Source organism: Aspergillus pseudoviridinutans (assembly GCF_018340605.1).
Source record: "Aspergillus pseudoviridinutans IFM 55266 DNA, scaffold_2, whole genome shotgun sequence".
In the NCBI taxonomy this organism is placed as follows: Eukaryota; Fungi; Ascomycota; class Eurotiomycetes; order Eurotiales; family Aspergillaceae; genus Aspergillus; species Aspergillus pseudoviridinutans.
Genome location: NW_025091282.1, coordinates 2,127,596 through 2,155,217, shown reverse-complemented (window position 1 = coordinate 2,155,217; position 27,622 = coordinate 2,127,596). Strand labels below are relative to the sequence as shown.

The following is a 27,622-nucleotide window of genomic DNA, read 5'->3' as shown; positions in this document are numbered from 1 at the left end:
CACCATGAGACATTCGTTGGCACGAGGGAACATCATTGCTGAACTCTGATCGTAATCTCTGGGTTTAGGTCGGGGGATACTTTGGGTCCTTTGGATCAGTCGATCGTCCATCACTAAGTATAAGGCTATCTCCGTGCCATCAGTCCACGCGTCCATACTCAAGCCCTCGAATGTAGATGGAACTTCCACCTAGATTGTAGTCATGACAGTATCATCACCACCTCTGTCATGCCAGCAGGTGGACAACACTCTGCATGTTCCTGCACTGTCCTGTCGAGGCGGTTTCGACTTCTCTTTGCTTTTTGAAGAGCTCATCTTGGGGATCCTGCCGTTGGGGATCGTCCTGATCATCGCACTTTTTCGACTCTATCATTTGTTCCGGAGACAAACAAAAGTCGTAGCCTCGTGGTCCTTGTGGACTAAGATTGTACGTTTCTCCAACCTCTTGCTGTGTCTAGAGCGCAGTCACTTTGCGAATTTCCCAGCCGTTTGCTTACCATTTCCCTTTGGTTGCTGATGCTTGGTAGACTGCGTGGATTGCCTTAGGCATCGTTCAGCTGGTCCTCACAGTCTATTGGGCGCTTCCAGCTGCGACCAGAACCCAGGCTTCAATTGCAGCAAACGCAATCTCAACTGTTGGCCTTTTTATCCTGTGTCTTCTGTCTTGTGCTGAACACTTACGCTCGACTACTCCATCCTTCCTTCTGAACATCTATCTTTTCGTCACTTTGCTCTTTGACATAGCAAAGACAAGAACACTATGGCTGCGCAGCATTGGTCAAACAGACGAAACAATTGCCATCCTGACTTCGGTCACCGTTGGAATCAAGCTTCTTCTTCTCATCCTTGAGGCTGTGCAGAAGAGGCGCATTCTCAGAAAGGAGTACTCGGGGTATCCTCCCGAAGCTACAGCAGGGATATTCAATCGCTTGTTCTTCCTATGGCTGAATCCATTGTTTCGATCGGGATTCTCCAAGATCCTCGCCGTCGACGATCTTTTCGTCCTCGATAAGCAACTGAGTTCCAGACGACTGTACAGCACCTTGCAGACTCTCTGGGAGAAAGGTACCATCCTGAAGTCTGACTCTCTGCTTATATAGACCGAACTGACAAGAGTTAGCCCCTAGGAAGCAACCAAATACATTGCTGTTCATCTCCTTTAAAGCATTCAAGTGGCCTCTTCTCTCAGCTGTGCCTCCAAGAGCATGCCTGGCCGCCTTGAATTTCTGTCAACCATTGCTGCTACACCGATCCCTAAACTTCTCCACGGAACCGGTGAACAGTCACACGAACAGCATCGGCTATGGTTTGATAGGTGCCTATATACTCGTTTACACTGGAATGGGCGTGAGTACACGAGTCTTTCTAATCCGCAATAAGTGACCTTCTAACGTTGAACCGCCTACAATAGGTTACCATGGGCCAGTACCAGCATATGACATATCGCACCATTACCATGATTAGAGGAGGTGTCGTCTCGATGATCTACAAAAAAGCAAGCAGGCTAGGTGTCAAAGACGCCGATCCCGCTGCATCCCTTACCTTGATGAGTGCGGATATTGAAAGAATTGTTCAGGGCTGGCAAACAATCCATGATATCTGGGGTAACGCCGCTGAAATAGCCCTGGCAATTTATCTGTTGGAGAGGCAGCTGGGCGTCGCCTGTGTGGTTCCTGTAGGAGTTGCTCTTGGTAAGTTTTGCAACTCTCCAAGCTGTCCATCGAACCAACTGACCATGGCCAGTGGCCCTTATCGGATGCCTCATCGCACTTTCTTTTGTGATGGCTAGACAAGCAGTATGGCTTGAAGCCATTGAACGACGCATTTCATCCACGGCTTCAATGCTTGGCTCAATGAAGGGTATCAAGATGCTGGGTCTCAAGTCTGCCATTATGAAAAGCCTGCACGGTCTGCGGCTGGAAGAACTAGACATTTCGAAGAAATTTCGAAGACTCTTAGTCTGGAATATGGCTCTCGGTATGTTGATCTCATTATAGGGCGTGATTTTCCTTAGCTCTAACAGTCCCATGCAGGTTGGACCACTCGTATCTTCGCTCCTATCTTCGCACTCGGAGCTTTCTATGGTATCATGCATAGCAGAGGAAAGGATTCTGCGTTTGATATGTCCACGGCTTATACATCCTTGTCACTTTTTGCACTACTAGCAGATCCACTCCTTTCTCTTGTCATGGCTCTAATGACGTTCGTTGGCTCTATTGGTTCTTTCAGCCGTATTCAGGAATTTCTTGAGAAAGACGATCATTTCGATTGCCGGCTTAAGCCTTTACACGCCTCTTATGAGAGCTTTGAGCCGAAAGCTTTGGTTCTCGTGGATGATTCTGATGCCACGCTATCTGAAGCCGCTTCGGATCGGTCGATCTATCGCGCGACATCTGTGTATCACGATGCACTGACAATAAGGAATGCAACGTTTACCTGGGATGTCGAGAAAGAGCCTGTACTAAAAGGCTTAACAATTACCATCTCGCGCGGAAGCTTCACTATGATCGTCGGGCCCTCCGGCTGCGGCAAGTCAACATTGCTGAAGGCTATTCTCGGCGAGGTACCGTGCGTGAATGGGGATATAAGTCTATCATCCGACAGCGTTGCATTTTGCGACCAGACGCCATGGCATATGAATGCAACCATTCGGGAGAGCATCGTTGCCATGTCGCGTTTCGACAAAGAGTGGTATGCAAGTGTTATACAAAGTTGCGCTCTTGTCCAAGACTTTGAACAATTACCAAGGGGAGACGAGACAGTGATTGGGAGCAAGGGAATTGCTCTGAGCGGTGGGCAAAGCCAACGAATTGTAGGTCCAGTGCCCTCTGATACGAAGTCCCGCTAATATGATAAATGATCATAGGCCCTTGCAAGAGCTGTGTACGCTAGGAAAGATATTGTCATCCTCGATGACGCGTTCAGCGGTTTGGACGCAACAACAGAGGACTACGTCTTTCACAGTCTCGTTGGTATCCATGGCTTGCTACGCAAAATTAACTCCACGATCATCGTTGCTTCATCGTCAGGTAGGTCAATTAGTATTACCTATTAGTTCGTGCTCATACTGATCAGATACAAACAATTACAGCCAAAAGACTACCTTACGCCGATCAGATTGTGGTGCTGGACAAATTGGGCCATGTGGCAGAGCAAGGAACCTTCAAGGCACTCGATGCTGCTGGAGGTTATGTCTCAAGTTTTGGATTAAGCTCGCCTGAATGGAAGTCCAAAATCGATAGGCCTTCTGCAACCGACCTTGCTCAACAGAAGACTTTGCTGCCCAGCAAGACAGAGGCAATTAAAGAAGACCCACGAAGGCAGAGCGGCGACTTGTCGATCTACTTGTACTACATTCGATCAATCGGCTGGCTGCCCACGGGAATCTTCCTGGTGGCTATCTCAGGATTTGTGTTCTGCATATCTTTTCCAAGTATGATGGCTGTAACTCTCTCTTTAACCTCTTATGCTGACCGACATGACAGGCATCTGGGTCAAATGGTGGGCAATCTCAAACGAGGAAGACCCCAATGGCCGTACCGGATATTATCTCGGAATCTACGCAATGCTCGGCGCTGTCGGCATGCTTTCTCTGATCATCGGCTGCTGGTGGGAAAGCCCTAGCTCCCAAACACGAGCGAGAACTAACATGCGTTGTAGGGAGATGGTGATAAACATGGTGCCCAAATCAGGTGAAAGCTTTCATAGAAGGTTGCTAGTAACGGTTCTAAGGTGCGTCATGGTTCTTCATTCTTCATAGGTGTCTCTAATTCTTGGTAGCGCGCCCATGTCGTTCTTTGCGGCAACAGATAGCGGCTCTATACTCAATCGGTTCAGCCAGGACTTACAGCTCATTGATATGGAGCTCCCAGTTGCAGCCATCAATACATTTGCCAGTAAGTGCGCCACGCTGTCACAAGATTGGTAGCCCGCTCACCATACGTTCTCTAGCTTTGGTTCTCTGTCTCGCCCAGATGATCTTCATGGGCATTGCTTCCAGATATGCMGCTATCTCATTTCCGTTGGTGATTCTCACCGTATACTCAATCCAGAAGGTATACCTTCGGACTTCACGGCAGCTGCGGTTCTTGGAGCTTGAATCCAAGGCACCTTTATACTCTCACTTCAGCGACTGCCTCAACGGCCTGGTGACTTTGAGGGCTTTCGGCTGGCAGAGAGCCCTGGAGGACAAGAATCTTCAGCTGCTTGACTATTCACAGAGACCGTTCTATCTCTTGTATGCTATTCAGCGTTGGCTAACCCTGACGCTGGACATGGTCGTAGCGGCTATCGCTGTCATACTGATTGTCCTCGTGGTGACATTACGAGGGACAATTAGCGCAGGTGACGTTGGCGTCGCGTTGTTGAACGTGATATTGTTCAGCCAAAGCATCAAGCTGCTCGTGACCTTTTGGACAAACCTTGAGACCCATATTGGCTCCATCGTGCGTATCCGCTCTTTCACCGAGAATGTCAGCTCAGAGGATTCGCCGACTGAGAAGGACGACGTGCCTCCCAACTGGCCCTGGGGAGGGGACATCGAATTCAAATCCGTGTCTGCAGAATACAGGTATGCGGATTGCCTTCTAGCTATAGATACCCACTAACGCTCTATGAAGACCTTCGGAGCCAGTCCTGCGTGATGTGTCCTTGACCATTCAATCAGGAGAAAAAGTCGGAATTTGTGGGAGGACAGGCAGGTAAGTCCAGTCCAATCCCTAGTCAGGCCGGGCCAATATCTAATCACACCACTCCAGCGGCAAAACCTCACTGATCATGAGTCTCTTCCGAATGGTCGAGCTCAGCTCCGGAAGCATCCATATCGACGGCATCGACATCACCAAGATCCCCCGTCAAGAAATCCGCTCACGCATCAACGGCGTGTCTCAAAGCCCGCTCCTGATCAAAGGCACCATCAGAAGAAACATGGATCCCGAAGGCTCCCACCCCGAGAAAGCCATAATCGAAGCCCTAAAGGCTGTAGGGCTATACACCAAGATCCAGGAGAAAGGCGGACTAGACACCGACATCAGCGAGGTCTTCCTCTCGCAAGGCCAACAACAGCTCTTCTGTCTTGCGCGAGCTATCCTCCGACCAGGGAAGGCCCTCGTCCTCGACGAAGCTACAAGCAAGTACGTCACTTCCTTCTCTCTGCCATCTCTTCTCATAGGATATCATACTGATCATACCCCCCACAGCGTCGACGCAAAGACAGACGAAATCATGCAAAGAGTCATCAGAGAGAAATTCAGCACTCACACCATCCTAACCGTCGCCCATAAGCTCGAGACAATACTCGACTACGACAAGGTCGTTGTCCTTGACGCAGGCCGCGTCGTGGAATCCGGGGATCCATGTACCCTTCTCTCAACGGAGAGCTCCTACTTCAGCAGACTATATGCGAGCTCGATGGCGGACGAGCAGCAGTAGATTGCTGACGTTGGTTGAGCCAGAGCACATGATGCGCGATTCTAGTGTTTTTGATGCTAAGTTCGGAGTACGGCTGGGAGTAGTATAGCACAAGCATTAATAAATTAATAATACATCTGAACATCATTGGAATTCGGACAAAAGTAGTACTACAATCTTTCATATGTAGCAGCAGCGGCAAATGATCTCGGTCACATCAGTCTCGTCAAGCGAGTCTTGTAGAAAGACCAAGACAAATCGCGTTCGCTTGATGTTGTCTACGATTAAGGCAACTACGTAGCCGTTCACAACCAACGACGCATATCATCAAGACGAAAATGCAAGCTGCAAGTATTTATTCCCACTCCTGACCATGACATGACTATGACTATGACTACCCAGTACAGTACTGTTGCTTAAACATTGAATAACAGAAACGAGGTAGATGAAAAGAGGAAGAGAAAAGCATTATCCATCCTATTTGCACCATATGTTGCAATTGCGATCAATCCAGGTAAGAACCAGTAAATAACAAGTCATGAAGCCCCTTGTGTTTTATCCGCGATACAGAAAGTTGGCTCTCAAGCTCGAAGGGCAAAACCTGAGTCTTAACTCCGAGGGACAGAAATTGTTCAAGTCAGCGCATCTAGGCAAGGAGCATTGTATCATCATTATCTGCTTCTGGCGCGTCAAGAAGCCCGAATTCCCAATCTCCTCTTTCGATTCTGCTGACTCGGTCCAGCTCGGATTGGTACTCGCGACGAAGGTGGTCGAGGGTCACTATGACTCGACGCTGGCGGTGATTGTTGACACCTACGCCGGAGGCCGAAGACTTGCTGTCTCTGCGACTATGAGGTTTGATGGCGCTTGTGCTGGAGCTGATACTGCGTCTTAATCCGGTGGGTGTAAGAGAGTTGCTATCTGCATCGTCCATGAAGACATTGCCGTCATCGTCAGCCTGGACGCTGCGGCGCCGGGCCACAGACGTCGAATCTTCCTTCTCGACGAGGATGTAGGCTTCGCTCTTGTCAACGCAGCCAAGTAGGTTGATCAGAGACAGGAGCTCGTTGCGGATTTCCTTGCTCTCCGGGTCATCCTCCTCAACCGTCTGCCGGGTATCGTCAGTATCTCTGCCTTTGGCTAGAACCAGATGATTCGACGGGCTATCTCTAGCGTGTCTTAGACGTTGGACGTTTCGGTACGCGATTTCGGCGGCTCCGCGATAATCATTACGGGCAACGCGGTATGCTTGCAGGATGCGCTGATAATCCGGTGTGGTGTCGGCCCACTTTGTTCCAGCTTCCAGTAGAGAATTGAAGGACGTTTGCTTCCGCGCAAGGGAGACCAGTGTGTCATCAACATGAGTAGCGATATTCGGGAGGAGAGATGTGGGAAAGTGTAGAATCTGCTGAAGTCCAGACAGTCCTGGTCCAGATGCATTCAATATGCCGGTGATAAGAGAAGAGAGGGCGGATCGCTGCAGCGCATGATCCTCGTATCGAGACATTGCTGAATAAGCCTGGTCAAATTGGCAGGTCTTCAAGGACGCATAGAAAAGACGCGAGAGCAGGTCGGTGCGCATGCTAATACGCTCCGGGTCCTTTTCGTTTCTGTTCTCACTTGCGAGCGCTTGCAGTGCAAGGCTGGCAAAGTCTGCAACGTGGGAAAAGGAACGTGCCTGTTCGAATATGGACAAGATATGTTGGAAGTATTTGGGGAGACCGTTGTGGAAGCAGTCTACCGAGACGATGTCCAGTAGCGTTGATGACATCTCATGCAAGTTGCCGAGAGGTTTACCACATGCTGAAATACGTTAGAGACGGTGAGAATTGGCGTGCACAGTGAGAGTATATACTTACAGAGGAGGTATGCAGCCTTACGGAAGTACAAAGCCGCAGTGTCGAATTCGGACATCGCCACATATAAACGACCCTTCACATAAGTCGCCCATGATGTGGTTGCTTGGAAGCGTAGGAAATCCCAGGCAAGGTCAATGTTGTTCTTCGCAATGAGATCGCACTGAATGTAAACCAATGCGTTCGGGTAGGCTACCTCCCCTTGGCGAGTCACCCAGGAAAGAACATCTCGAATGCCGAGTGTCAGCGTGTAGCTCTGGGGTAAGCCAATAGCTTGGCGAGGTTTAATATCAGTGGCAAAAAGATCCTCCAAGATAGTCACCACTCTCTCGCCATTGCCCTTGGGTGTGGAGTCTTTCAGGGAGAAGGTTGAGTTCGACGTATCGCTGATAACGCTCGGAGCCTTGTCGACACACTTTCGGATATTCGAGCTGAGCCAGGACATCATCTCGTACTCCCTCAAAAGAGAGATGAGCGTAGCGAAGAGATCCCCGGCATCGAAAGTAGACCCATCCTCCTGCTGAACCTCTCCGTCCACGAAGACCACGAGGAGTAAAAGGTCGGTGAGAAGCTGCCGTGTGCTCTCGATGGTCTCCTGGGCGCCGTTGACTGTTACTTTTACTCCAAAATGAGTGGGAAGAAGTTCGGAGTCTTTGCCGGGAAAGCCGAGAGGGATCGTGTCAATGATGGTGTAGAAGACGTCATTCGACAAATTGTAAATATTCAAACGCTCATTCATTGCAGCAAGCAGGCCGTCGTAAGTTTTATTGGAAATCTGCTCGGTAAAGTCGCAGCGCTCACGGAACGCATCCATGCGGTCAGGGATGGACGATGAAGGCTCCGCATAGACTTCCGCCTCAAGGGCACAGTGGCACGCTGCTTCCAGTTCAGGGGGGAAACGTTTCCTGAAACCGGAAGCAACCCTCAACAAGAACGAAGCTTGTTCGAACAAATCACCAATCTCTGAGCCCAGGTTCCTGTGGCTCCAACGATCGGCTATCTTGGGCCCTTCTGTTCGAAGCTCGGAGCCTGAGTTATGCAGGAGCAACTCGGTAGGGCTACATTCGCGAATGACTGCACAGCTATCCGAGAAAAGCATCCACGGAACTTCGTTGTAGACATCATACGCCAGGCGAATCGCTCCGAATCTTCGCTTGTTGATGTCCTCGGCAATCTGCCAGAATTGGCGCCATTTGGAGTCTGTGTCTGTCCGGTACCTTGTAAAATCCATATCATCCTCCGCATATTTCCGAAGGGAAACTGTGGCAGCGACCGTCGAACAGAGTCGTTCTTGAAGAGAAGCACTTTTCTTCGGTGCAGTAGGAAAGGACAGGGGCCGAAGTGCTTCCTGATAAACAGACAAAGCAGTCTCAAGTACCTCCGGCGAGTATCGGTTCGGCTGTAGGAGGAAGCTCAACCACTTCTCCGTCGGGTCCACAGCATCCTCCGATGTAACAGCCGGCAATGATGCCTGTGTCCGCGTGTCCATGGCCGTAGACACCCAATTCGTCGCCCAATCTGTTACCAGCGTCTCAAAGCTGAAATGCAGTGTATACAGTTGGTACACACTGTTATTTCTCCACAGCACCCAAAGCTCCATGCGCTTCCCTTCCTCCATGGGCTTCACCTGGAAATCAGCGATACTCCAAAACATGCTCCCCGTTGAGTCCGGATCCAATGGCGTCAGTGCAGCGTCAGGAAAGAGGTCCTCGACAACCAGCTGCGACGTCAGGCCTCCTTTGACAGCCCAGAATTTGAAGCGCCCATCCTCGAATGGCGAATAGGTGACTATGTAGTAACGATAACCGCCATCCAGCGCTCTCTCCACATTAAACACACGAATGAACGATGATTCGGCGGGGTTTAAAGAGTATGAAGCAGATTCCTGCTGTTGTACTGGTCGATCCAAGAGGTCCTTCGTGGCGGCCAGTCTGTTCGTAGCGAGATTCCATATCTTCAGAGTGTGGTTCAAGCAAACTGCGAATGCATAGGTTTGATCGGATGTAGTGGCGATCGCATTGGCCGCGTTTACATCGAGGTTGCGTCCCTGGTATTTGATCGTGGGTTGCGCATGCCATCGGACGAGACCGCGAATCGACGCCCCCCAGGTTCTCTCGTCAAACGTCAAAGGACTCCAATGTGAACCTTTCAGAACACAGAAAAGTTAGTATCACACTACCCGCATTGGGGAGAAGGCATCGGGAGGGGAAGTACCATCGTCACCAGCCCTCCTAGTCAGGCGCAGCAGTGCGCCGCTATCAAGGGAAATAAACAACTCGAGCGGACTGCTCGCATGTAACCGATGAGGATGAGAAAAAGCCAGAGGTGCCGGTGTGCAGGATTTGCACCAGTCAGATACATTCTCGTCAATTGCCGCTAGTCGTCGAAAGAACTCCGGGCGCAGAGTCAACGTGTGCAGCTGCTTGGAAGCCGTGATCACAAACACGCTTAACACATCATGATCCTCCAAGTCAGCGATATCAACTCCGGCTGGAAGAATCTCTTCCTGGAAGTCGAAGCGTAATGTGATATCGTATTCATGATGCTCAATCCCTCCCTTTGTCAAATCCACGCACTGGATCTCCAGGACCTTGTTGTCATTAACCACCCGCCAGAGAAAGGTTCGGGGATACGCTTTGTGTTTCCGGAAGTAAATTGACCCTTGTGTAGCTAGGTATCGGCGAGAAAACTCCTCCTCGTCTTTCGCTGCTGGTTCTTCATGGCTCGCGAAGGATGAGGCTATCGAAAATCGGGCGCGGTTCCGCGAGCTCTCTTGGTTTGGAATCTGGATGTTCGCGACGGTTTTCGGCGAGTACGGCCGAAGGTCGACTCTTGTGTCCTTATAAAATTTCGCCATGGCGGATTGACACTAGACCACCTTCCAGGGATATGTAAATGGTGATCTCAAGCCTCCATGGCCGACTATTGAGGCAGATGAAATGGATGTGTTGCGATTTGGCGGAGTTGAAAGGCGGAAGCTGAAGCTCTTTTGCTACTCGAAAAAAAGACAGGGTCTTGGCGCGGGTTGCAGCAACGCGGTGCTAGTGTTGATCACCGACGACAACAAACGATCACAACGACTAGTTGACTCATATTGCATAGTTAACTGCGGATGAACCTTTTCCTTCAAGCTAAGAGCATAAAAGAAAACTACTTGTTTCTTACATGGGCAATCATTCGGCGGCATCAGTGTCAAACATCGGACCATGTTCGCATCAATCAATTAAGACCCTGTGATGTACATTGCACGCTAGAAAAAAACAATAAGACTATATGTACCTTAGTAAAATGTGAAGAAACGTCGTGACATCTTGAACATCGTGGAAAGGTTCCGATAATGCGACTAATCATTCTCCAGATCCTTAGGGCTTGGATCTCCTATTCCATCCTCGTTGATGGCAAAGAGACAGTCACTTTCTGGTAGACATGGACTGTCATAGATCTTGCAAACTCGGGTCTCACCCCTACCCTTCTTCAAGCTCAATCTGGTCGTACTGGCATGCGCAATGATGTTGCCACCAATGGGCTTCTTCGGGTCGGGATTGAACATCGCACTTGGACCACCATCAACCTGAGCAACTACTTGGTTTGTAATAACGACGGCGATTCCAAATTCATCCGCCAGTCGCTGCAGGGTCCGCATGAACTTGGCGAGATGCGTCTGTCGGGACGAAAGCTCACCACGACCGTTAAAATCCGTCCGGTACAACGAGGTGGCGGAGTCAACAACAAGAAGTGAGAAACGCGTCTCACACATCATTTGAGATGCCTGGTTGAGTAGTTGGAGCTGATGATCTGAATTGTAGGCCCGAGCATAGGCGACGTTGTCCAGCACCTCTTCTCCTACCAGTCCATACCGCTGGGCCACCGCTAATAGACGCACCGGACGGAAAGTTCCCTCGGTGTCAATATAGAGACACTTGCCTTCGCCTCCACCCATATCAAACGGCAGTTGACAGGTGACGGCGAGCGTATGGCATATTTGACTCTTTCCTGTCCTGAACTCCCCAAAGATCTCGGTGATCGACCCCGTTTCTATTCCTCCTCCCAATAACGTATCTAGTTGCTTGGACCCTGTCGTGATCGATATAAGCTCACTTCGTCGGGCGTGCATCTCTGTGGCGGTTGTGAAGCCCATTGGCACGAGTTTGGCGGCTATAAAGTAGAGTCAGACAGATGCGATGTTCAAGGGAATGTGTTGGCCCACCCTCAACTAAGATTTTAGTCGCCTTCTGCTCTGAAATCCCCTTGATCTGTTCCAGCAATCGCTTCGGCCTGAATAGTTGAACGTGTGAGCAGTTTTCTGTAAATTACGCGGGGCTAAAGTACGCATAGGAAGACCTACGTATATGCGATTGACTCGACTGTGTGATAGCCCGCATCAACGAAGAGCTTGATGTCTCTACCGGTCAAACCTGCAACTCCCTACACCGACTGTATCAGCAAATTCACCTTGTATGTTGACGAAAGGACACATGGCGTCGTAGTATTCCTCCCCTTTCTCGATTACTCACCTCCAGAGCTGACAGCGGAGTGGGTGCGCCTGGGCCTGGCAATCCGCTCTCATCATACTCATTCTGAGTCTCCATATCGGCTGTCATGATGTTGACTGGGAAAGTAATCAAGTGGTGTAGGCGATTCAGTACTTCCACAGACCCGACAAAATGGTCTTGACGCGAATGGACGCGTTTCTCAGTCAATCCGTAGGTTTCAGCGTTAGTCCACGGAGTAATCAGCTTGAAAACCAGAAACTCAAAGGCGCTGTCACAGATTATTCGACAATATGACTCAACAGGAGACGATTCAGCTCATTAATGTGGCAAATCGCCCAGTCGTCACTCGACTAAACAATCGGAGAGATCGCGAACGCGTCCTGATCGTCACGAGGTCACGTGTCATGTCAGCCTGATGGCTGCCTCAGATGGGTAATGTCAACGATTAAATCGAACAACAGCGATAACAATACACTATCGGACGGCTCCCCCAGTGGAGTACTACGAGCGTTGCCTAGACCTTATTGCTACCATCTCTGTGAAATGTCACTCGAGATACGAGATCATTAGAGGAGCGAAGAGCATTAATCCTGTCTCAAGGAATATTCAAGCTTGTGCTATATAAGATACAATTGTTACCCTCGACTTTTAAGGAGCTCAGTTATCTCAGCCTGGTATGTATGAGTGAGCGGAGGCATAATACACGAATGCGAGTTAGGTTTATCCGACAGAGCCGAGGACCGGGTTTGCTTTGAACATATCTCCGTGATACCTGAGAAGCTACACGATGTTGCTGCTTCATACCGCGTGTAGTTGTTCTCACGACGCAGCAAAATGAATATCATGGCTGTGAGCGGTCGGAAGCAATCTTTACTTGTGCCGATGCATGCCATCGCGCGGTAGAGGCTTCAGCTGGAATTCCTCTTTCGGACGAGTTTGGATATTTTCCTCGATCAGCCTGCTGATCCTGCGCCTGAAATCTTCCGATGATTGCCCTCGACGGTGCCCTAGAGCTAGAGATGATATATTAGCATCTTGCAAAGCACAGCAGCCATATCATTTGCTTCGATGGACTCACCGTCAGCAACCGACTTCCGCTTGGTCTTTTCTGGGGACTTTGTTAGCCATGAGCTATGTGGGCCGAAGAATCCTCGTGATGATCGTCTATCTGATCCGACCGAGTGCTGGGACTCCTGAGGAGTAACAATATCTGAATGGATGGGCTGATTTTCAGGAAGTTTGTCGGAATCACCGCTGTTGGACTTGCTGCTATCCGAGATCTCTTTTTTGGGGGACGCCACAGTTCGTCGAGAGTCACGGCCAGCTGCGTTGAGAACAGACTGTTCCGTATGCCAGCGAGATTGCACATCGCTTGCGGTATCTGCAACCGAGGTTTTATGTGTTTGCTTTACGACTGGCGTTGTCGGCCTGCTTGCGTTTGGGGTTGCAAGCTGCGCTGGACTTGATGTGTTGCTGGTAGAGATCCAAATACCATCTACCTGGACACCCTTCTCTAGCGCTCGGGCCCCAAATGGTATGTCGCTCCCTCCAGTCGACACCGGACGTAGCTCGGTGCCCCGCTCTATTCTCTGATATGCTTCGGCGGCGGCATGTTTTCTGGTCATTCGTCGGTTGTAAGCAAGGACGCAGAATGCGTAAATAAGGACGATCGCCTGTAAGATGATCAGTGCCGGCTTGTGAGCATGGGGGAAGTCGAACCTACTAGGAGAACTGCAAGAACCTGTTCCATTTGCCATTAGGTCCGATCAATTTGTTTCGCTGATCTCGTCGAACTTACCATGCTCAGCTTTTGCCAAAGAGCCCAATTCACCCAGAACCGCATCGTGTATGCTTTACTGCCTTCTCGCCAGTGAGATCTGTGGGTGTCGAGCGTACAGGCAGGACGGTGAGGCGACGATGACCGGTACGCGATTCGATATTTGACCTCGCGGATTTAATAGGGATGTGAGGACGCATGGATACGGCAAGGGACTTGGGAGAGGGATCTCGGCCTGCTAGGATGGTGTAGGGCAGGAGAGACAGAGCCCTGCATTCGGTAGCTAGGAGAGATGGAAGGAGCGCCGTTTGCCAGGAAGCTTTTCTGTTTGCTGCAATAGCTTCTGACGTGGCACAGTGTGTTGAGTCTACATATGATTAAATCCACATATTTGTACCTCTCGTAGATGCAGGAGATAGCATTGCAAGATAAAGACATTGCTATAGCATATTATAACTACGCGTCTTCTGAACGCTCATACTGGCTACAACATCCTATCAGCAATCATTTTTTATGTGATGCCTATCAATGATGTTAAGCAATTAATAGAGTCTGGTTGGATCGACTATGGTGATGAGGGGGCGGATATAAGAAAATAATAAAAACAAAAAAGAAGAAGAGTTGCGGTTGTCCAGCCAAACAGCCAATTTCCCTGTAACGGGCAGGTGTCCTCCGGCGACGCCATCCCAGGGTGGAAGAGTCTCTGCAGAATTGCTTCCCTCAAGGGTCACTTCCATTGCTTAGCGCCTTGTAGCATCGTGGATTACTCGCACGAGTACAACGACGACCCCAGGATTCGTACCGGGCACCTTTCCCGCTGGCGAATGCCGCAGCAAGGTTACTGACTTAGCGGCGGGCCTTCCACTAGGTTATCCGTGACAGATTAAGAAATTTCATCCTAATTAGAAAATATTCTCAAAGTCCCATTAACACTCGGCCACAACAATCGTCGCTTCAATGATAATCAATCGATTCACCTTGTTTTGAGTATCAATATCTTCTCGATCCGTGCGATTGTTCTAGCCTCTTATGTAATTAAATGCTACTTCGTTCCTTGTACCGTAGCATTTCATTTCGCTTTGCTTCTCACGTTACCAACCACGATGGTCCTGACTGAAGACTCCCTTTACGCTGCACAATATATATTGGCCGCATTGTAATTCAGCCGTCATCCATGCCCACACCACTTCCAAAGTGTCCAGAATTCTGCACGACAGTTACCCGAGCAGCAATCACCATCCCCGAGGCAATAGCCGTGGTAACCAGCACATTCAGTACTATGTCGCGTGAGGCATTTGCCGTGCACACATGTATGACCTCGGAAGCAGTCGAATGAACCTTTGCAACCCATCGTGCATCTCAGGTGCTCGTCGCAGATATGTCCATAGTCACAGTCTGCGCTGACCTCACACCTAGCTCTGTCCACCATCTCTGGAGGCCGATGACCCTCTTCACCAGGGCCCATGAGATGTTGTATCTTGGGTTTAGAATCGACTCCGTGGACAACACCCACCAGCAGAATAGCAAAGGCGACACAGATAAATTGAGGAATGAACGCCATGGTGGACGTTATTCTGCGGAGTCGCTACCAAGGTTCCCAGATCAGCACCATGATAGAGATGTGGCACGCGACTGAAACCATCAAACGAGTGAAGTTTGACTCACAGTAAAGGTATCTTAATCTGAAAGGTCGAAGATGTCAGGTCGCTCCCTAAGTCCAATCTCAAGCGTCTGACCCTATATAGAGAGTTGGGAATGAAGTACATACGCGGAGGGTCTTCTCTACTCCTAGTGTGCTCATGTCCAGACTGGGCAATTGCCCAATTCACCCAGGGTTACTCCATGGTGACTGCCAATATCGAAACCACCACGTGAACTACTCTAAACGTCCAGGGAAGCTAGTCTATAGGCTTCCTTTTCTACTAGCCTTCTGGATACACCTTGTCAATGTAATGTATGCATATCCATACTCCGCACTACTCAGCTCTTAGCATATATCAGTAGCTATGTGCCGTGCAGATTGATAAATACTCATCCAGACACATCAGAGAGCTACATGCATGCGGGGGCTACAATCGAGACCTGATGCTTATGGGAGTTCCCATATACTCTTGCGCTTACTCGGATATTCTCGATGCTCCTGTCGTCGTTTCCGTAGTCGACAAGCATGAGACGGAATCACCCAGCCGAGATCCCAAGTAAGATGACTCCCCCTCCTCGGAGAAAGGGCCACTTATGGTGCATTGCATCCGGGATATCACTATTTCTCGGTCCAAATTACTGTAAAGTTGCAGGCGACGAGGAAATCAAATTTACCTGTCGACGAGTCGAGTGCATGGTGAATCCAATAAGGAGAACCTCGAGCAGTAACCTAACCAATACACTGATAACTATGACCGGAACGATGGCAAGCGTCTCGTGAGAAATGAAATCGTTAAAAAGCAATAATAACATCATGATAGCATCACCGGCTCATGTATCACGTGTAGTGCAAAAAGTATCAAAACTCATCAAAATCCTACTACTATCTAGTTATTACTAGTACGTAGGTACTTACTCGTCGGACATTTATGCATAAACCATACGGGTGTAATTTCCCTCGATTAGGAGTCTCAGACCTGCCGAGACAGGACGCAACCGAGGTACTCCGTACCTGAGTACCTATGTATTGTCGCAATTACCACTTATAATCTCAGATGGTTTTAATTGATTCGGTGGCATTTTCAATGAAGACACGAGGCAGGCGTGAACCACTTCCGGGGATCCTTACAATTCAGCGTATCCATGTCCCGTACTCCTTCCCTGCTCCACTTTCGTTCCCTCCGCTGTAGTCCGTACAATCAACGCTGGTTCCTGTGAAAATTGCTGGATTTAGTCTTTCAAAAGTGGGAACCAACCACTCCAATTGCAAGCGCAAACTGTAAAGACGTGGGGCGTCTAAAGCCATACATCATGGGAGGGATAAAGAAGTCTCCTCCCTTGTCTCGATCAAGAAACAAGAAAAAGGCTTTCTGGGGTTGCCGATGCTTTGACGTATACGGCTGGGTTGGCAGCAAATTACCAGCCGATTTAGCTACAACTAGTGAGGGAACGCAATGACTCGAGCCTTACTTCTGGTTAATGTAATGCCGCTAAGATCGTCATCCAAGAAAGACATTCATAAATTGTACCAACGGCACCCCATTGCCGCCGATCATGTGAGATTGGGGGGTGTTGCACGGTTCCTGTCCTTTAATCAATCAGATTTCCTTGCAGTTGCACACTTACACTCMACATATCTGGGACTCCCATTAAGAGCCCTATATCTGACTACTTTCCGCGGTTTTGAATTAGATCTCATTCCAGCATGGCTCCGTTTCGTAACTTCCTGAGCAGAAGGTCGGCGGCTCCCAATGGTGGGGAGATCGAGAACCTCCACGAAGACAACCGGGTGTCCACAGAGAGTCATCACTCCAATCCGTTGAGTATCAGAAAAAGCTACGAAAAAGAACCCCCAGAATATAAATTGAGCGGTATGCTTCCATACTCGCAACAATACCTAGCGCCCTATGAGAGTCGAGGTTTCTGATTCCTTAATCTACAGTTGTCGACGACAACGGTGCTTATCTGCCGGTAATTGCATCCAAACTGTTTTGAAGTCCCAGGATTCCACAACTAAGGAGTGTCGATCGCAGCCCTCGCCCCCAGAGAAGCAGAGTTTCTGGAAGAAATATCCCGGCTCGAACCGATCGTCAAATCATCGAGATCTCGTTGACGATAATGAACCCTTCTCAATATCCCGCGAATCATTCGATTCGTACCGGCGGTCATTTGTGAGTTGGCAGGTCACTTTATTTACCTGGAGCGTATGTCGGCTGACTCCGGGTGTTCTAGGATATTTCCGCTCGCTCTCCAGTGAGCTACACCGACACAATGCCTTCTCGAACTTCACTAGACTCACCATTCTCCCGCATGACGTCGCAGTCTACCTCGCACACGAACGGATTCTCGAAGCCCGAGGCTATGGAAGAAGAGAAGTTTGAGGACGTGGGACTCGATGACGAAGAGGCTAAACCCAAGAAGAAAGGCATCTTCTCTCGGCTTAGCGATTTTTCTGGCGAGTCGCAGGCATCCGGAAACACAAAACCTGCATCGCAACACCTTGGATTTCACATCCCAGGCAGGAAAAAGGGATCCACCACCCTGGAATCTGAGTTAGGTGCGATCAGGCCACCTGTCAGTGCAGGAGCCGAGACCGCCTGAGATGTGTCACGCAACTCATTCATGGATAATTGGTTGGGAATTGAATTGATTCTAGGCGTCGGGAGGACGGATTCGTTGGTGTTTGACTGCTTTGTGACAGCCGGGATTTGGAACCGGGCGCATTACCTATTTCTCATGTGCTATATGCGGTACGGCCTTTTGTCTTATTCGAGAGACATTCTGGCATATTCTCATGCCATTGCCTCGGTATTTAATCTGTACATGACATATACAAACACATCTACTCTCTCTCTATGTACTCGTATCAGATGTCTCTATCAAGCCTGATCCTTATCGGCGGGGAAACAAACAATGCAAACACAACCCGACCGCCCTCGGGAGACAAAAAAAGTTGAACCGACTTTTCTCCGGCAGAAACAGCTTCAAGAAATTTTATCTAGCCAGCGGTACGGGACATAGCAAAGCAATCCTTCCAGCACCCTCAATTGCTTGGATATTTAATCGCCAACACCACCTACAAAGTCGACAATATGGTCGGCGTAAAACGTCGCGTCGATGCAGGCGACGAGCGCAACGGGAAGCGGACAAAGACCAAGACAGCGCCCGTGACAACGAAAAAGGCCAAATCTGCGCCAGTGAAGAAGTCTGTCGCACAGAAGAGTTCGAAGAAGGATGTCAAGTCTGGAAAGAAGGACAAGAAGTCTAAGAGGAAGGTAGAGGAGGAAGAGGAGGACTTTGACGATGACGAGGACGACTTCGATATCGATGATATTCCGGACTCGGAGGCTGATGAGGAGGATGATGAGGATGTCGAAATGGGTAGTCCGAGTGACGATGATGAGGAGGAAGACGTTCAGGAGGAGAAGAAGCAGAAGACCAAGGCGCCCGCTGCCTCAACGAAAGCAGAGCCCCAGAAGAGTATGGTGACCCTCTGAATTTTTCTTTCTCCCGGATTACATGTGCTGACAATACTTTCTTTTCTAGATAACAATTCTCGCGAAGCACATGCAAAGCAGAAGACCCTTCTACAAGAGCGAAAAGCCGCGAAGCCTAATGCCGACATCATAGCTCGTTCAAAGCAGCTGTGGGAACGTTTGCGTCGCAAGTCTCACGTCCCGCTTGAGGAACGGAAGAAACTCATTGCCGAGCTTTTTGAGATTATCAATGGAAGAGTCAGGGATTTTGTTTTCAAGCACGATTCTGTCCGGGTTATTCAGACGGCTCTGAAGTACGCGAACATTGAGCAGCGGAAGCAGATCGCTCAGGAACTCAAGGGTCACTACAACGAGCTGGCGCAGAGCCGCTACGCCAAGTTTTTAGTCGGCAAACTGCTTGTTCATGGCGACACCGAGGTGCGAGACCTGATCATACCGGAGTTCTATGGACAGGTTAAGCGGCTTATTCGCCACCCTGAAGGATCTTGGATTTTGGACGATGTCTACCGGACGGTTGCGACCAAGCAACAAAAAGCAACGCTTCTTCGGGAGTGGTATGGACCCGAGTTTTCGATATTCAAGGATGAACAGGCATCTGCCGAGCTGTCGGCGATTTTGGAGAAGAACCCCGAGAAGAGATCGCCCATTATGCACTTCCTGCACGAGATGATCAACCAGCTGGTGCAGAAGCGGGCGACCGGCTTTACGATGCTGCACGATGCCATGCTGCAGTACTTCCTTAACACAAAACCCGGCAGTTCAGAGGCCAACGAGTTCATTGAACTGCTCAAGGGGGATGAAGAAGGAGATCTTCTGAAGAACCTGGCTTTCACCAAGTCTGGGTCGCGAGTAATGTGTCTGAGCTTGGCCTACTCCAACGCCAAGGATCGGAAGCTGCTTACTCGCGCTTACCGCGATACCGTCAAGATGATGGCCGGGGACCTCCACGGCCACATGGTTCTCCTGGCCGCATACGAAGTCATCGACGACACCAAATTGACGTCGAAGTTGATTTTCCCCGAGCTTCTCAACCAGGGGATGGAAGAGGAGGCGCGCAATGAGGAGCTGCTCTATCAGGTTAACGACCTGACGGCGCGGATACCGATTCTCTTTCCCTTCGCCGGAGACCGCGTCAAGTGGCTTGTGCCAGAGGTCGATCAGGAAGTGTTGAAGGAGATTCGGGAGATCCGAAAGGAGACCTCGAAGAAGGAGCCTGCTGTCCGTCGCCAGGAGCTGGTCAAGGCGGCATCTCCCACTCTGCTCAGTTTCATAGCCGCTCGCGCCGAGTCTCTCCTGGAGACCAGCTTCGGATGCCAATTTATCGCCGAGGTGCTGTTCGACGCTGACGGTGACAAGACCGCCGCGCTATCGGCCGTTGCCGCCGCCGCCAAAGTCAAATCAGACATGAAGGACTCGCCTTTCTTCGGACGACTGCTCAAGTCGCTGGTCCAGGGGGGTCGATTCAATACCGCGGAGAAGGTGGTGGAGAAGGTGCAGCCGCCTCTGAACTTCCATGCCCTGCTGTACGACCAGATCAAGAACGAGATCATGACGTGGGCCACGGGACCCAATACGTTCGTTGTGGTTGCGCTAACGGAGTCGGACGAGTTTGCTAAGAAGGACGAGCTCCTGAAGACGCTGAAGAAGGGCAAGAAGGCGCTGGAGCAGGCGGCTGCGGACAGCGGCAAGGATGAGAAGAAGAAGGCTGGACCGACCAGCAGCGGAGCCAAACTGCTGCTGGAGAAGATTCGATGAGGTTGTTGTATATTCGGCAGGCGGATGTTAAAAAGCATATTGTAATTCTGGTTGAATCGTACATGGGACTGGCCAATCTGTTTTGGATCTTTCTTATATCGCCATATATCAAGGATGTTTGTACAGGGTCTATCATTACTACTAGGGCCAATAAAAGCATGATCTTCAACTGCATCAGTCTCCCGAGTCACAATGGAGTCGTGCCCTGTTTCTCTGAAGTGGCCAGACGAGTGGCGTCTAGAGCAGTTGACAGCTGACACGTCCAAAACTCGATACAATTAAGCTTGAGGTTACCACATGGCAATGAATTAGACAGTCGATTTACTTCATTACAAGGTTTAATTAAGATGCTTAATGCTTCAAAGCTTAAGACGACGCAGACTCAGGAGACATCAAAAAACAGGTTCGATAGAACTAGATCGCTAGAGGGAAGTTAGAGCGGAACCAGCGGAGAGTCATCCATGGGCCGCAGTTCAGGGGTAACAGGCTAACAGTTGAGTAAACAAACCAAAACGGCATCTATCTAGAACAATCTAATTTACGATGATCTTTATTTCCTGGACGGTGACCATAGTGCCATGGACACTGTCTCTTCCTGATCATTGCATGATGCAGCTACAGCTACAGCATATCTACTTTTGAGTAAAGTCATGGTATGACTTCAACATCGTCATTATGACCCACAACATCTCTACATGTCTGTTCCGCCGTTAAGGAGGCCTCTTTCCATGCCCAACTTCAAGCGAAATTGGATTTAAATTTGTCCTGAACGGCCGACGATCTAACAGGCACGGATCCCTGCCTCTTTGGGCCTGGCTGCAAAAGAATGGATTCTCCTAAGGCCTCTAGGACGATTATTATCTATGACACTATCCAACTAACTAACTAGGTACTAGACTTTGACTTTTTGGCTTCGTTAAGGGATATCGGAGAAAAAGAAAGACAGCCATGTTGTCTCCCTCCCAATCAGTCACGCCTCCGTCATTTCTTTTTTGTCTTGTCTTCCTCCTTGCTTCTTTTGCTAACTATTTCTCTCGTCATTGATTCTTAATCCTAATCTGTAAATTCCGCCTTTCTCTGTCGCCCCGTCGAAGCGGATCAATTATTGTCTCGGAACTGGTTCGCGCCTGCATAGACGGATCAGGAATCAGGATCCTACGGGCTGCATTGCCATCCCTTTCATTCATTTTAACCTGCAGGTTCTGGGTTGAAACGCTCGTCTGTCGATCCCAGATGGCCTTATGCTGAGATTACCCGTCTTCACCTGTGGACTCATCGCCGACCGCTCTCCAGTTCTACACCGTCCCCCGGCGTGAAAATTACCCCATCACTAAATCAATGCTGGACAGTGCATCCTTTGGGCGCAATGCCCGGCAGCATCGACATCAACAGTCTCCACCAATCATCCCACCGTCCCCGACGTTATCGAATCCAGATATGATCTTGCCATTCGACGAAGGCGAGCGCGAGTCCTCCACCCCGTCTCCGCCTTTCAACTTACCCTCCTTTTCCCATCTCCAAGCATTCTACGAGAATAAACCCCTGCCGAGTTTACCCGGCACCGATAACTCACTTGGCGCACCCTATGGCCCCTCCGTGCGGCCGCAGAAGAAGAGCTTTCCGCGACACACGTGGCTGCAGGATAGTCGCGACGCGAGTCGTCGTCTTTCGGACATCGGTGAGGAAGATACCGGGTCGTCGCCGCGCAAGGGGGAAGGTAGTGGGAATCTGGGTCTCGCATCGCATGGATCCGCACCGAGATTGGCTAGTTCTCCTGTGTTGTATGGTCGGGGGGAGAAGGAGACGAGAGACCAAAAGACGTGGAGTAGCTCTTCTGGGTCAACAATCAGCGCTGTGAGCGTGAGTGAGCCGCCGCTGGAGGAGATGACAAAGAACAACGCAGATGGGCCGGGGGCTTTGACAAGCGAGGAAGTCCAGGGCGTGGTTGCTACGGAGAAGGGACCAGATGACGAGTTCTCATCAGCCATCTTGGAAAGCGAAGCGGAGCGCATCCTCGAAAATGCCAAGAAGAAACTTACGGTATGTTATGCAGTCAGCGAAGAATGTTCTGGACTAACCTGGCTGCAGCTCATGGAAGGAAACCTCTCCCGTGCCCGATCGTCGATACGGTTGTCGCCTTCGCTTTCACCCTCACCATCGCCGGCTGCTGGCACTCAGCCATTAGGACTCGGCCAGCCCGTCGGGGGTTTATACCAGTCAATCTCCCGAGCGGACCGCAGGGTTTCGGCCCTGCGCCCTCGGTCGACGTACACCTCGTCGCAAGATTCGGCCAACAACAGACATTCGCGGGTTCACAGTGAAACCAACCTACCGTCAACAGCGCCGTGCGAGCCCCCGACTACCGGGCCTAGTTTGTCACGATCCATGAGCGCCATGGGATCGAGCACTTCCTCCAATTTTCACAATGATGAACGGTCATTTCACTATGACACAACCCGAGCTTATCTTACTCACCGCGCTTCTGTCTCATCAATGCAACCACCGGGCTCGATTCAACGCGCACACTCTGTCAAACAGAGCGAGATCAACTCCGAGACGCCGAAGGGACTAGGTATCACAAGCCCCGACGTGGAACCTGACAAAACGTACAAATATGAAAATTTCAACTCTGAACATCCCTCTCACGACCCTCCGTCTCGCGCACAGTCACAGCTTCAGGTGCGAGATCTTCAGGACCAAATGAAGGGGCTTCATATCAAGATTTCCAGCCTGAAGGTCAAAGCTCAAGAGGACAATCTCCGGCGGCGAAGCCTGCAGAGCTTGAGGACGCCAAGTCCGTTCACCGAGGGGGACCAGTGGTATCCGAGCGCGTTGGAACTCAAGAGCAGCAATGGGAGTCTCCGGTCAAATCAGGGACGTGGGCGTACTGCCGAGGCTCAGGAGAACCATCACCACCAGGAACGTCAGGAACCGGAGACCGTACGAAATGGATTTACGTACGAGGAGAGAAACCATCGCACTGAACAACCAGAAGCAAAGCTTCAGCGAAAGCCGAGTGCTGCTTCTCATGCAGTTTCACTCAATGAGAGCCTGTATGAGGATGCAGAGGAGGGGGTCTACGACATGGACGGCTCCCCGGGGACGGACATTGACCGCGAAGCTTTGGAGGAGATACTTCGCGAGCCCCTGGACGACGAGGACTTGGAAGAGTCTCTGGAGGCATTTCCAGCTGTGCCTCAGCATATCGAAATGACACCACACGAGGAGCGCGAGGACGCGTTCGACTATGAGCACTTCATACTTCACAGCGCCTTGGGTAATTACTCGAGGAACAAACTGCGCCGCGCTAGCAATGTGTCGACCTCGTCCGTTGAAACCACACGACCCTACCATGAAGCTTCGGGGACTCGCCATTCACGGTCTGACAGTACGGCATCCTTGTCCACCATTGCAACGTTTGCCACAGCCATAGAGGGCGACGACGATATTGAAAGTGTTCTCTACTGGGACAGGAAGTTCAACGACGGTAGGTCTCGCGGCTAGCTAAAGGAGAAGTCAGCAGCCACTAACGTCAGTAGAACTGCGGAGCCGTCAGCCCTATACCGAGCCCGCACAACCGGCTGGCGATTCGGCGTCCATGGGGACACCCCGTGCTTCACGAAAGCAGGCGAACCAGAGCGGGACCACGAACGGAACGGACGCCTCATCGAGAACATTTTCTCCTGTTCAGCGGTCGGACTCGGCCACGAGCTCCATCGTCTCCTCGCTTGTGTCGACAGTGCGGGCTGCGTCAAGCCCTCACCCGAATACACAAAACGGGAGATCCGGACTCAATAATGACGATACTCGGCTCTTGGAGCAAGTGTTTCAAAGCCTGGGGAAGGTCTGTTTGGACCTACAGACGCTTACTGCCTCTGCCGAGCCTGACCCGAAGAGGGAGCGGGTCCTGCGACGGCGGTTGGATGCGGCTCGGAGGGTGTTGGATGGCGAGCTTGACGCTTGATTTCGCTGGAGGTAGATCCAGCGGCACCGAGGCATGTGGATGATGATTGATTATGTTGCTGGGTGGTCTGTCTCGACTTGCATTTGCGATGGTTCGAGGCGTTTTCATGATACCCTTGTCTTGAACTTTGCGACTGTATATATTACTGGGATATCTACTTGCATAATGCTTAGCCTCTCCACTGATGTTTATGCATCGAATCGTACTTGTGTCAGATTTGTCAATTGTCCTCAAGTCTGAAACACCTTTATACATTGCCATTGCCATAATCATTGATGCTCCGTAGTACTGTTATCAATCAGGAACCCCACTAAACACGTGGGCTCGACGCGTATCAACGCGCCTAACCCCGCCAAACATCCATTTATGCTTGAGACCTTCGATGCTTTATGGATTGGATAATCAGGTTATTCTCGAATCACAAATCCACAATGGTCATATAAGGGGTAATTCCGGACTCAGTCGTCACAAGCTTATCGCAAGAGTCGAGCTCTGCGGCTCGACACCCCTATACAGAGCGTGCATATCTGCATATCGTCAACATTGAATGATACCAACACAGAAAATCATATTCACTCGCGAATAAACACACCAAACAACAACACCAATCCCCCTACGTGAATATAGATCATGGACCTCGATCCCACCCTCATCAAATCAACCAACTCGACAACAAGCCTGCGCAGCTTCAGCCCCAGAGACACAAACACAAACACAAACACAATGAATCCAGCGCGCCTCTCGCGCCGCCTCCTTATCTTCCAGGAAGCCCGCAACCCAAGCAACATGAGCGAAATCGTCTTCCTCCCCGTCAACAAACTGGGCCTGCCCATCTGCGGCCCCGGGCCGGAGTTACCCTCCATCCTGGAACTCCCCTTGCGCATTCTGAGGGCGTTTACGGAGATTTTTAACCAGCCTAAGTATAAGGGGTGGTATGTTTTCCGTCTCTTTGCTATACCTTTCTTATACATATATGTATATCTATATGGCAGGACTGATGCTACTGATAGGGCGGTTCTGGCCGCAGGCCCATACCATGATACCTCGGAAGAGGGCAAGTATTATGCCGTGGTGCTGGAGCAGACTCACAGTCACACTCGGGAGGAAGCCGTCTCGTGATGAGTGAAATGGCTGGTGGGCTGTACTTATTGTATGCTATGACGATGTGATGATTTGTATCCCCTTTGTACGTTGTAGTTGGGCAAGACTGAGCCCTTTACTCTGGTGATTATGTGCAATGCATCATTCACGATTTCATGGGTAAACCATGTCTCGTCCTCTCTATCCCCCCTCATCATGGTCAACCGTCGCCGAGATGACTACATCTACAAAACAACATCGATATCAACCCTAGCACAGCAAAATGGAATACCCCCTCCTCATCTTGCGCAAATGGTGCGAAACAGAAACATACTGGCTCATCAACAGACCTGGCCTCCCTGTCTCCCCCGACTCGCCTCTCGTCCACAATATCCCCAGCAATCCATCCTCATCCCGACCTTCTCGCATCGCTCACTGAGACTCTGACGAGCGATATGGCAGTCTACATGGAGTAGTACGTTCCTTCCCTTGCCCCATCCCTCCTAATGATAATGAACTCAATGTTGTTGGATGCGGGTGCGGATGCCTCGATATACGGCCGTTGAGGATCCGACGTAGCTGCAGGATTTATGACTGGGTTTTTGGAGTATAAGGATGTAGCCTCCCCAGACATCCTTTGGAACAGAAGGAGAAAGATCCAGAAACCACGAATGGTGGGAGGGACAGGACCTCGGAGTATCGTTAGTAAAGCCATCGCAAAACTCAAGACGACTGAGTGTGTAGATCTCGGAAAGCTTTTCTTTTGATGAAAGGACAGCTTCGAATCATGGATTGATCCAGGACATGGACTTGACAATGGTATTCCAGCAAAGAGCGAGGACAAGCGAGTGGATGTAGAGCCCGGAGCCGTGGGAAATAGTCAGTGTATACATGGCTTGCTCCTTATCAAAGCCCTGCAAGACCTTGAATATCTGAGTGTCTCTAAACCCTGCACAAAGTTATCCGGTTGGTTGGCGAGTCTGATGGAGGATGAGGATGGCGCCTAGTCTGAGCTGCACGGCATGCTCACAGCCTATTAAGTCCTTTGAGTGAGGGCGCCGAAGACGATACCCGGTTGTGAGAGGTCATGGTCTCGGGTGTTCAGTTTTTTGCCTTCTTAAGATGGCGCGTAGTTCAGCCAAAGCCTTATTGTTGCTTTGGCGACGTTTATTGCGACCTTTGGTAAGTAATCTCTAGGACTTGGCGGAGAACATGTCTTTGCATGGATCCAGAAGAACCAGAAGAAGACCAGAACTGGGGACGACCGACTCTATATGTGCCGAATCACAGAGTGTTTTTGGCAAGAGCCAAAAGGGAAAGCGCAATGCGTGACCATAAGGGAAGGAAGGACTATAACAGAGATGCAACCATGAATACCTGGACCACAACTATAACCACAACGGCTGACTCCAGACCAAAAGCGAGTGGATGTTCGTATAGGACTTGGCCGAGAACATGTCGTTGCATGGTGCCAGAAGAACCAAAGAAGACCAGAATTGGGGACGACGGACTCTATATGTGCCGAACCACAGAGTGTTTTTTGCAAGAGCCAAAAGAGAAAGTGCAACGACTCCAGATCAAAACCAACAGACCGTTTCGTCCTCCTCGAGCGTCATAACTCCACATACAAGGCCAAACCCCAGACTCAGACTCAGAGTCATCCTCAGACTCAGAACCAGAACCAAGGAGAAGCAGAAGCGGTGGCAGAAAACAAAGACTCAAAAAACACACATCATCACAGCATACCCGGCTCCATAAGTTGGATGTCAAGAGACATGTCGCGCATAAACGAACATCTCTCGCAGGCGCTCGAGATCTGATCTGTGTCTGTGAAGAGGACGCGGGCGGCCTATTACTCGCTGCACGAGGGAGCGCGCGGTCAACTGGTGAATATAAGGGAAGCTTACCAAGTCATTCACCAAGGGGCAGATGCGCTGTACAAATATTGAATGGACCGCATTTGTAGTCGATTGCCTGTGGGCTTTAGTTTATCAAGCTATACGCGGCCGGTCGTGTATGTTCCCATCCTCGATGGTCTAACGGTCATGATTTCCGCTTGTCACTCCAACGAGAACGAGCGCGGGAGACCAGGGTTCGACTCCCTGTCGGGGAGAATTTTTTTGGCATGCATTTACTGCTTTTCTATATTT

General features: G+C 50.2%; 9 protein-coding genes and 1 non-coding gene across 10 annotated transcripts; 6 read left to right on the top strand and 4 right to left on the bottom strand.

Moving 5' to 3' along the window:
* Positions 1 to 202: 202 nt before the first annotated feature.
* Positions 203 to 5,430, top strand: abcB (putative ABC multidrug transporter; the record flags this gene model as incomplete). The annotated part of the gene is made up of 15 exons (XM_043298799.1): positions 203 to 427; positions 528 to 1,065; positions 1,121 to 1,347; positions 1,412 to 1,691; positions 1,744 to 1,977; positions 2,034 to 2,812; positions 2,867 to 3,029; positions 3,092 to 3,433; positions 3,486 to 3,609; positions 3,661 to 3,732; positions 3,781 to 3,896; positions 3,952 to 4,570; positions 4,620 to 4,700; positions 4,758 to 5,132; positions 5,199 to 5,430. The coding sequence occupies 15 exons, from the start codon at positions 203 to 205 to the stop codon at positions 5,428 to 5,430; spliced, it is 4,407 nt and encodes a 1,468-aa protein (XP_043154734.1).
* Positions 5,431 to 6,055: 625 nt separating this feature from the next.
* Positions 6,056 to 10,122, bottom strand: Asppvi_002819 (nucleoporin Nup120/160; the record flags this gene model as incomplete). The annotated part of the gene is made up of 3 exons (XM_043298798.1): positions 6,056 to 7,212; positions 7,269 to 9,410; positions 9,480 to 10,122. The coding sequence occupies 3 exons, from the start codon at positions 10,120 to 10,122 to the stop codon at positions 6,056 to 6,058; spliced, it is 3,942 nt and encodes a 1,313-aa protein (XP_043154733.1).
* Positions 10,123 to 10,608: 486 nt separating this feature from the next.
* On the bottom strand, positions 10,609 to 11,866 carry Asppvi_002818 (recombinase RAD51; the record flags this gene model as incomplete). The annotated part of the gene is made up of 4 exons (XM_043298797.1): positions 10,609 to 11,420; positions 11,473 to 11,540; positions 11,611 to 11,690; positions 11,780 to 11,866. 4 exons carry the CDS (start codon positions 11,864 to 11,866, stop codon positions 10,609 to 10,611), a joined length of 1,047 nt encoding a protein of 348 aa, XP_043154732.1.
* Positions 11,867 to 12,628: 762 nt separating this feature from the next.
* Positions 12,629 to 13,601, bottom strand: Asppvi_002817 (uncharacterized protein; the record flags this gene model as incomplete). The annotated part of the gene is made up of 4 exons (XM_043298796.1): positions 12,629 to 12,771; positions 12,837 to 13,431; positions 13,482 to 13,499; positions 13,557 to 13,601. The coding sequence occupies 4 exons, from the start codon at positions 13,599 to 13,601 to the stop codon at positions 12,629 to 12,631; spliced, it is 801 nt and encodes a 266-aa protein (XP_043154731.1).
* A 1,095-nt stretch (positions 13,602 to 14,696) lies between these two features.
* Positions 14,697 to 15,096, bottom strand: Asppvi_002816 (uncharacterized protein; the record flags this gene model as incomplete). The annotated part of the gene is made up of 2 exons (XM_043298795.1): positions 14,697 to 14,812; positions 14,844 to 15,096. 2 exons carry the CDS (start codon positions 15,094 to 15,096, stop codon positions 14,697 to 14,699), a joined length of 369 nt encoding a protein of 122 aa, XP_043154730.1.
* Positions 15,097 to 16,881: 1,785 nt separating this feature from the next.
* On the top strand, positions 16,882 to 17,777 carry Asppvi_002815 (uncharacterized protein; the record flags this gene model as incomplete). Its single annotated transcript, XM_043298794.1, has 4 exons — positions 16,882 to 17,047; positions 17,119 to 17,147; positions 17,210 to 17,347; positions 17,409 to 17,777. The coding sequence occupies 4 exons, from the start codon at positions 16,882 to 16,884 to the stop codon at positions 17,775 to 17,777; spliced, it is 702 nt and encodes a 233-aa protein (XP_043154729.1).
* A 491-nt stretch (positions 17,778 to 18,268) lies between these two features.
* Asppvi_002814 (uncharacterized protein) lies at positions 18,269 to 20,428 on the top strand (the record flags this gene model as incomplete). The annotated part of the gene is made up of 2 exons (XM_043298793.1): positions 18,269 to 18,656; positions 18,723 to 20,428. The coding sequence occupies 2 exons, from the start codon at positions 18,269 to 18,271 to the stop codon at positions 20,426 to 20,428; spliced, it is 2,094 nt and encodes a 697-aa protein (XP_043154728.1).
* A 1,338-nt stretch (positions 20,429 to 21,766) lies between these two features.
* Asppvi_002813 (uncharacterized protein) lies at positions 21,767 to 24,392 on the top strand (the record flags this gene model as incomplete). Its single annotated transcript, XM_043298792.1, has 3 exons — positions 21,767 to 22,468; positions 22,517 to 23,915; positions 23,968 to 24,392. The coding sequence occupies 3 exons, from the start codon at positions 21,767 to 21,769 to the stop codon at positions 24,390 to 24,392; spliced, it is 2,526 nt and encodes an 841-aa protein (XP_043154727.1).
* A 630-nt stretch (positions 24,393 to 25,022) lies between these two features.
* On the top strand, positions 25,023 to 25,511 carry Asppvi_002812 (uncharacterized protein; the record flags this gene model as incomplete). Its single annotated transcript, XM_043298791.1, has 2 exons — positions 25,023 to 25,324; positions 25,403 to 25,511. The coding sequence occupies 2 exons, from the start codon at positions 25,023 to 25,025 to the stop codon at positions 25,509 to 25,511; spliced, it is 411 nt and encodes a 136-aa protein (XP_043154726.1).
* A 1,986-nt stretch (positions 25,512 to 27,497) lies between these two features.
* Asppvi_002811 lies at positions 27,498 to 27,585 on the top strand. The gene has a single exon. It is a non-coding gene; the product is annotated as a tRNA-Asp (tRNA).
* Positions 27,586 to 27,622: the final 37 nt, after the last annotated feature.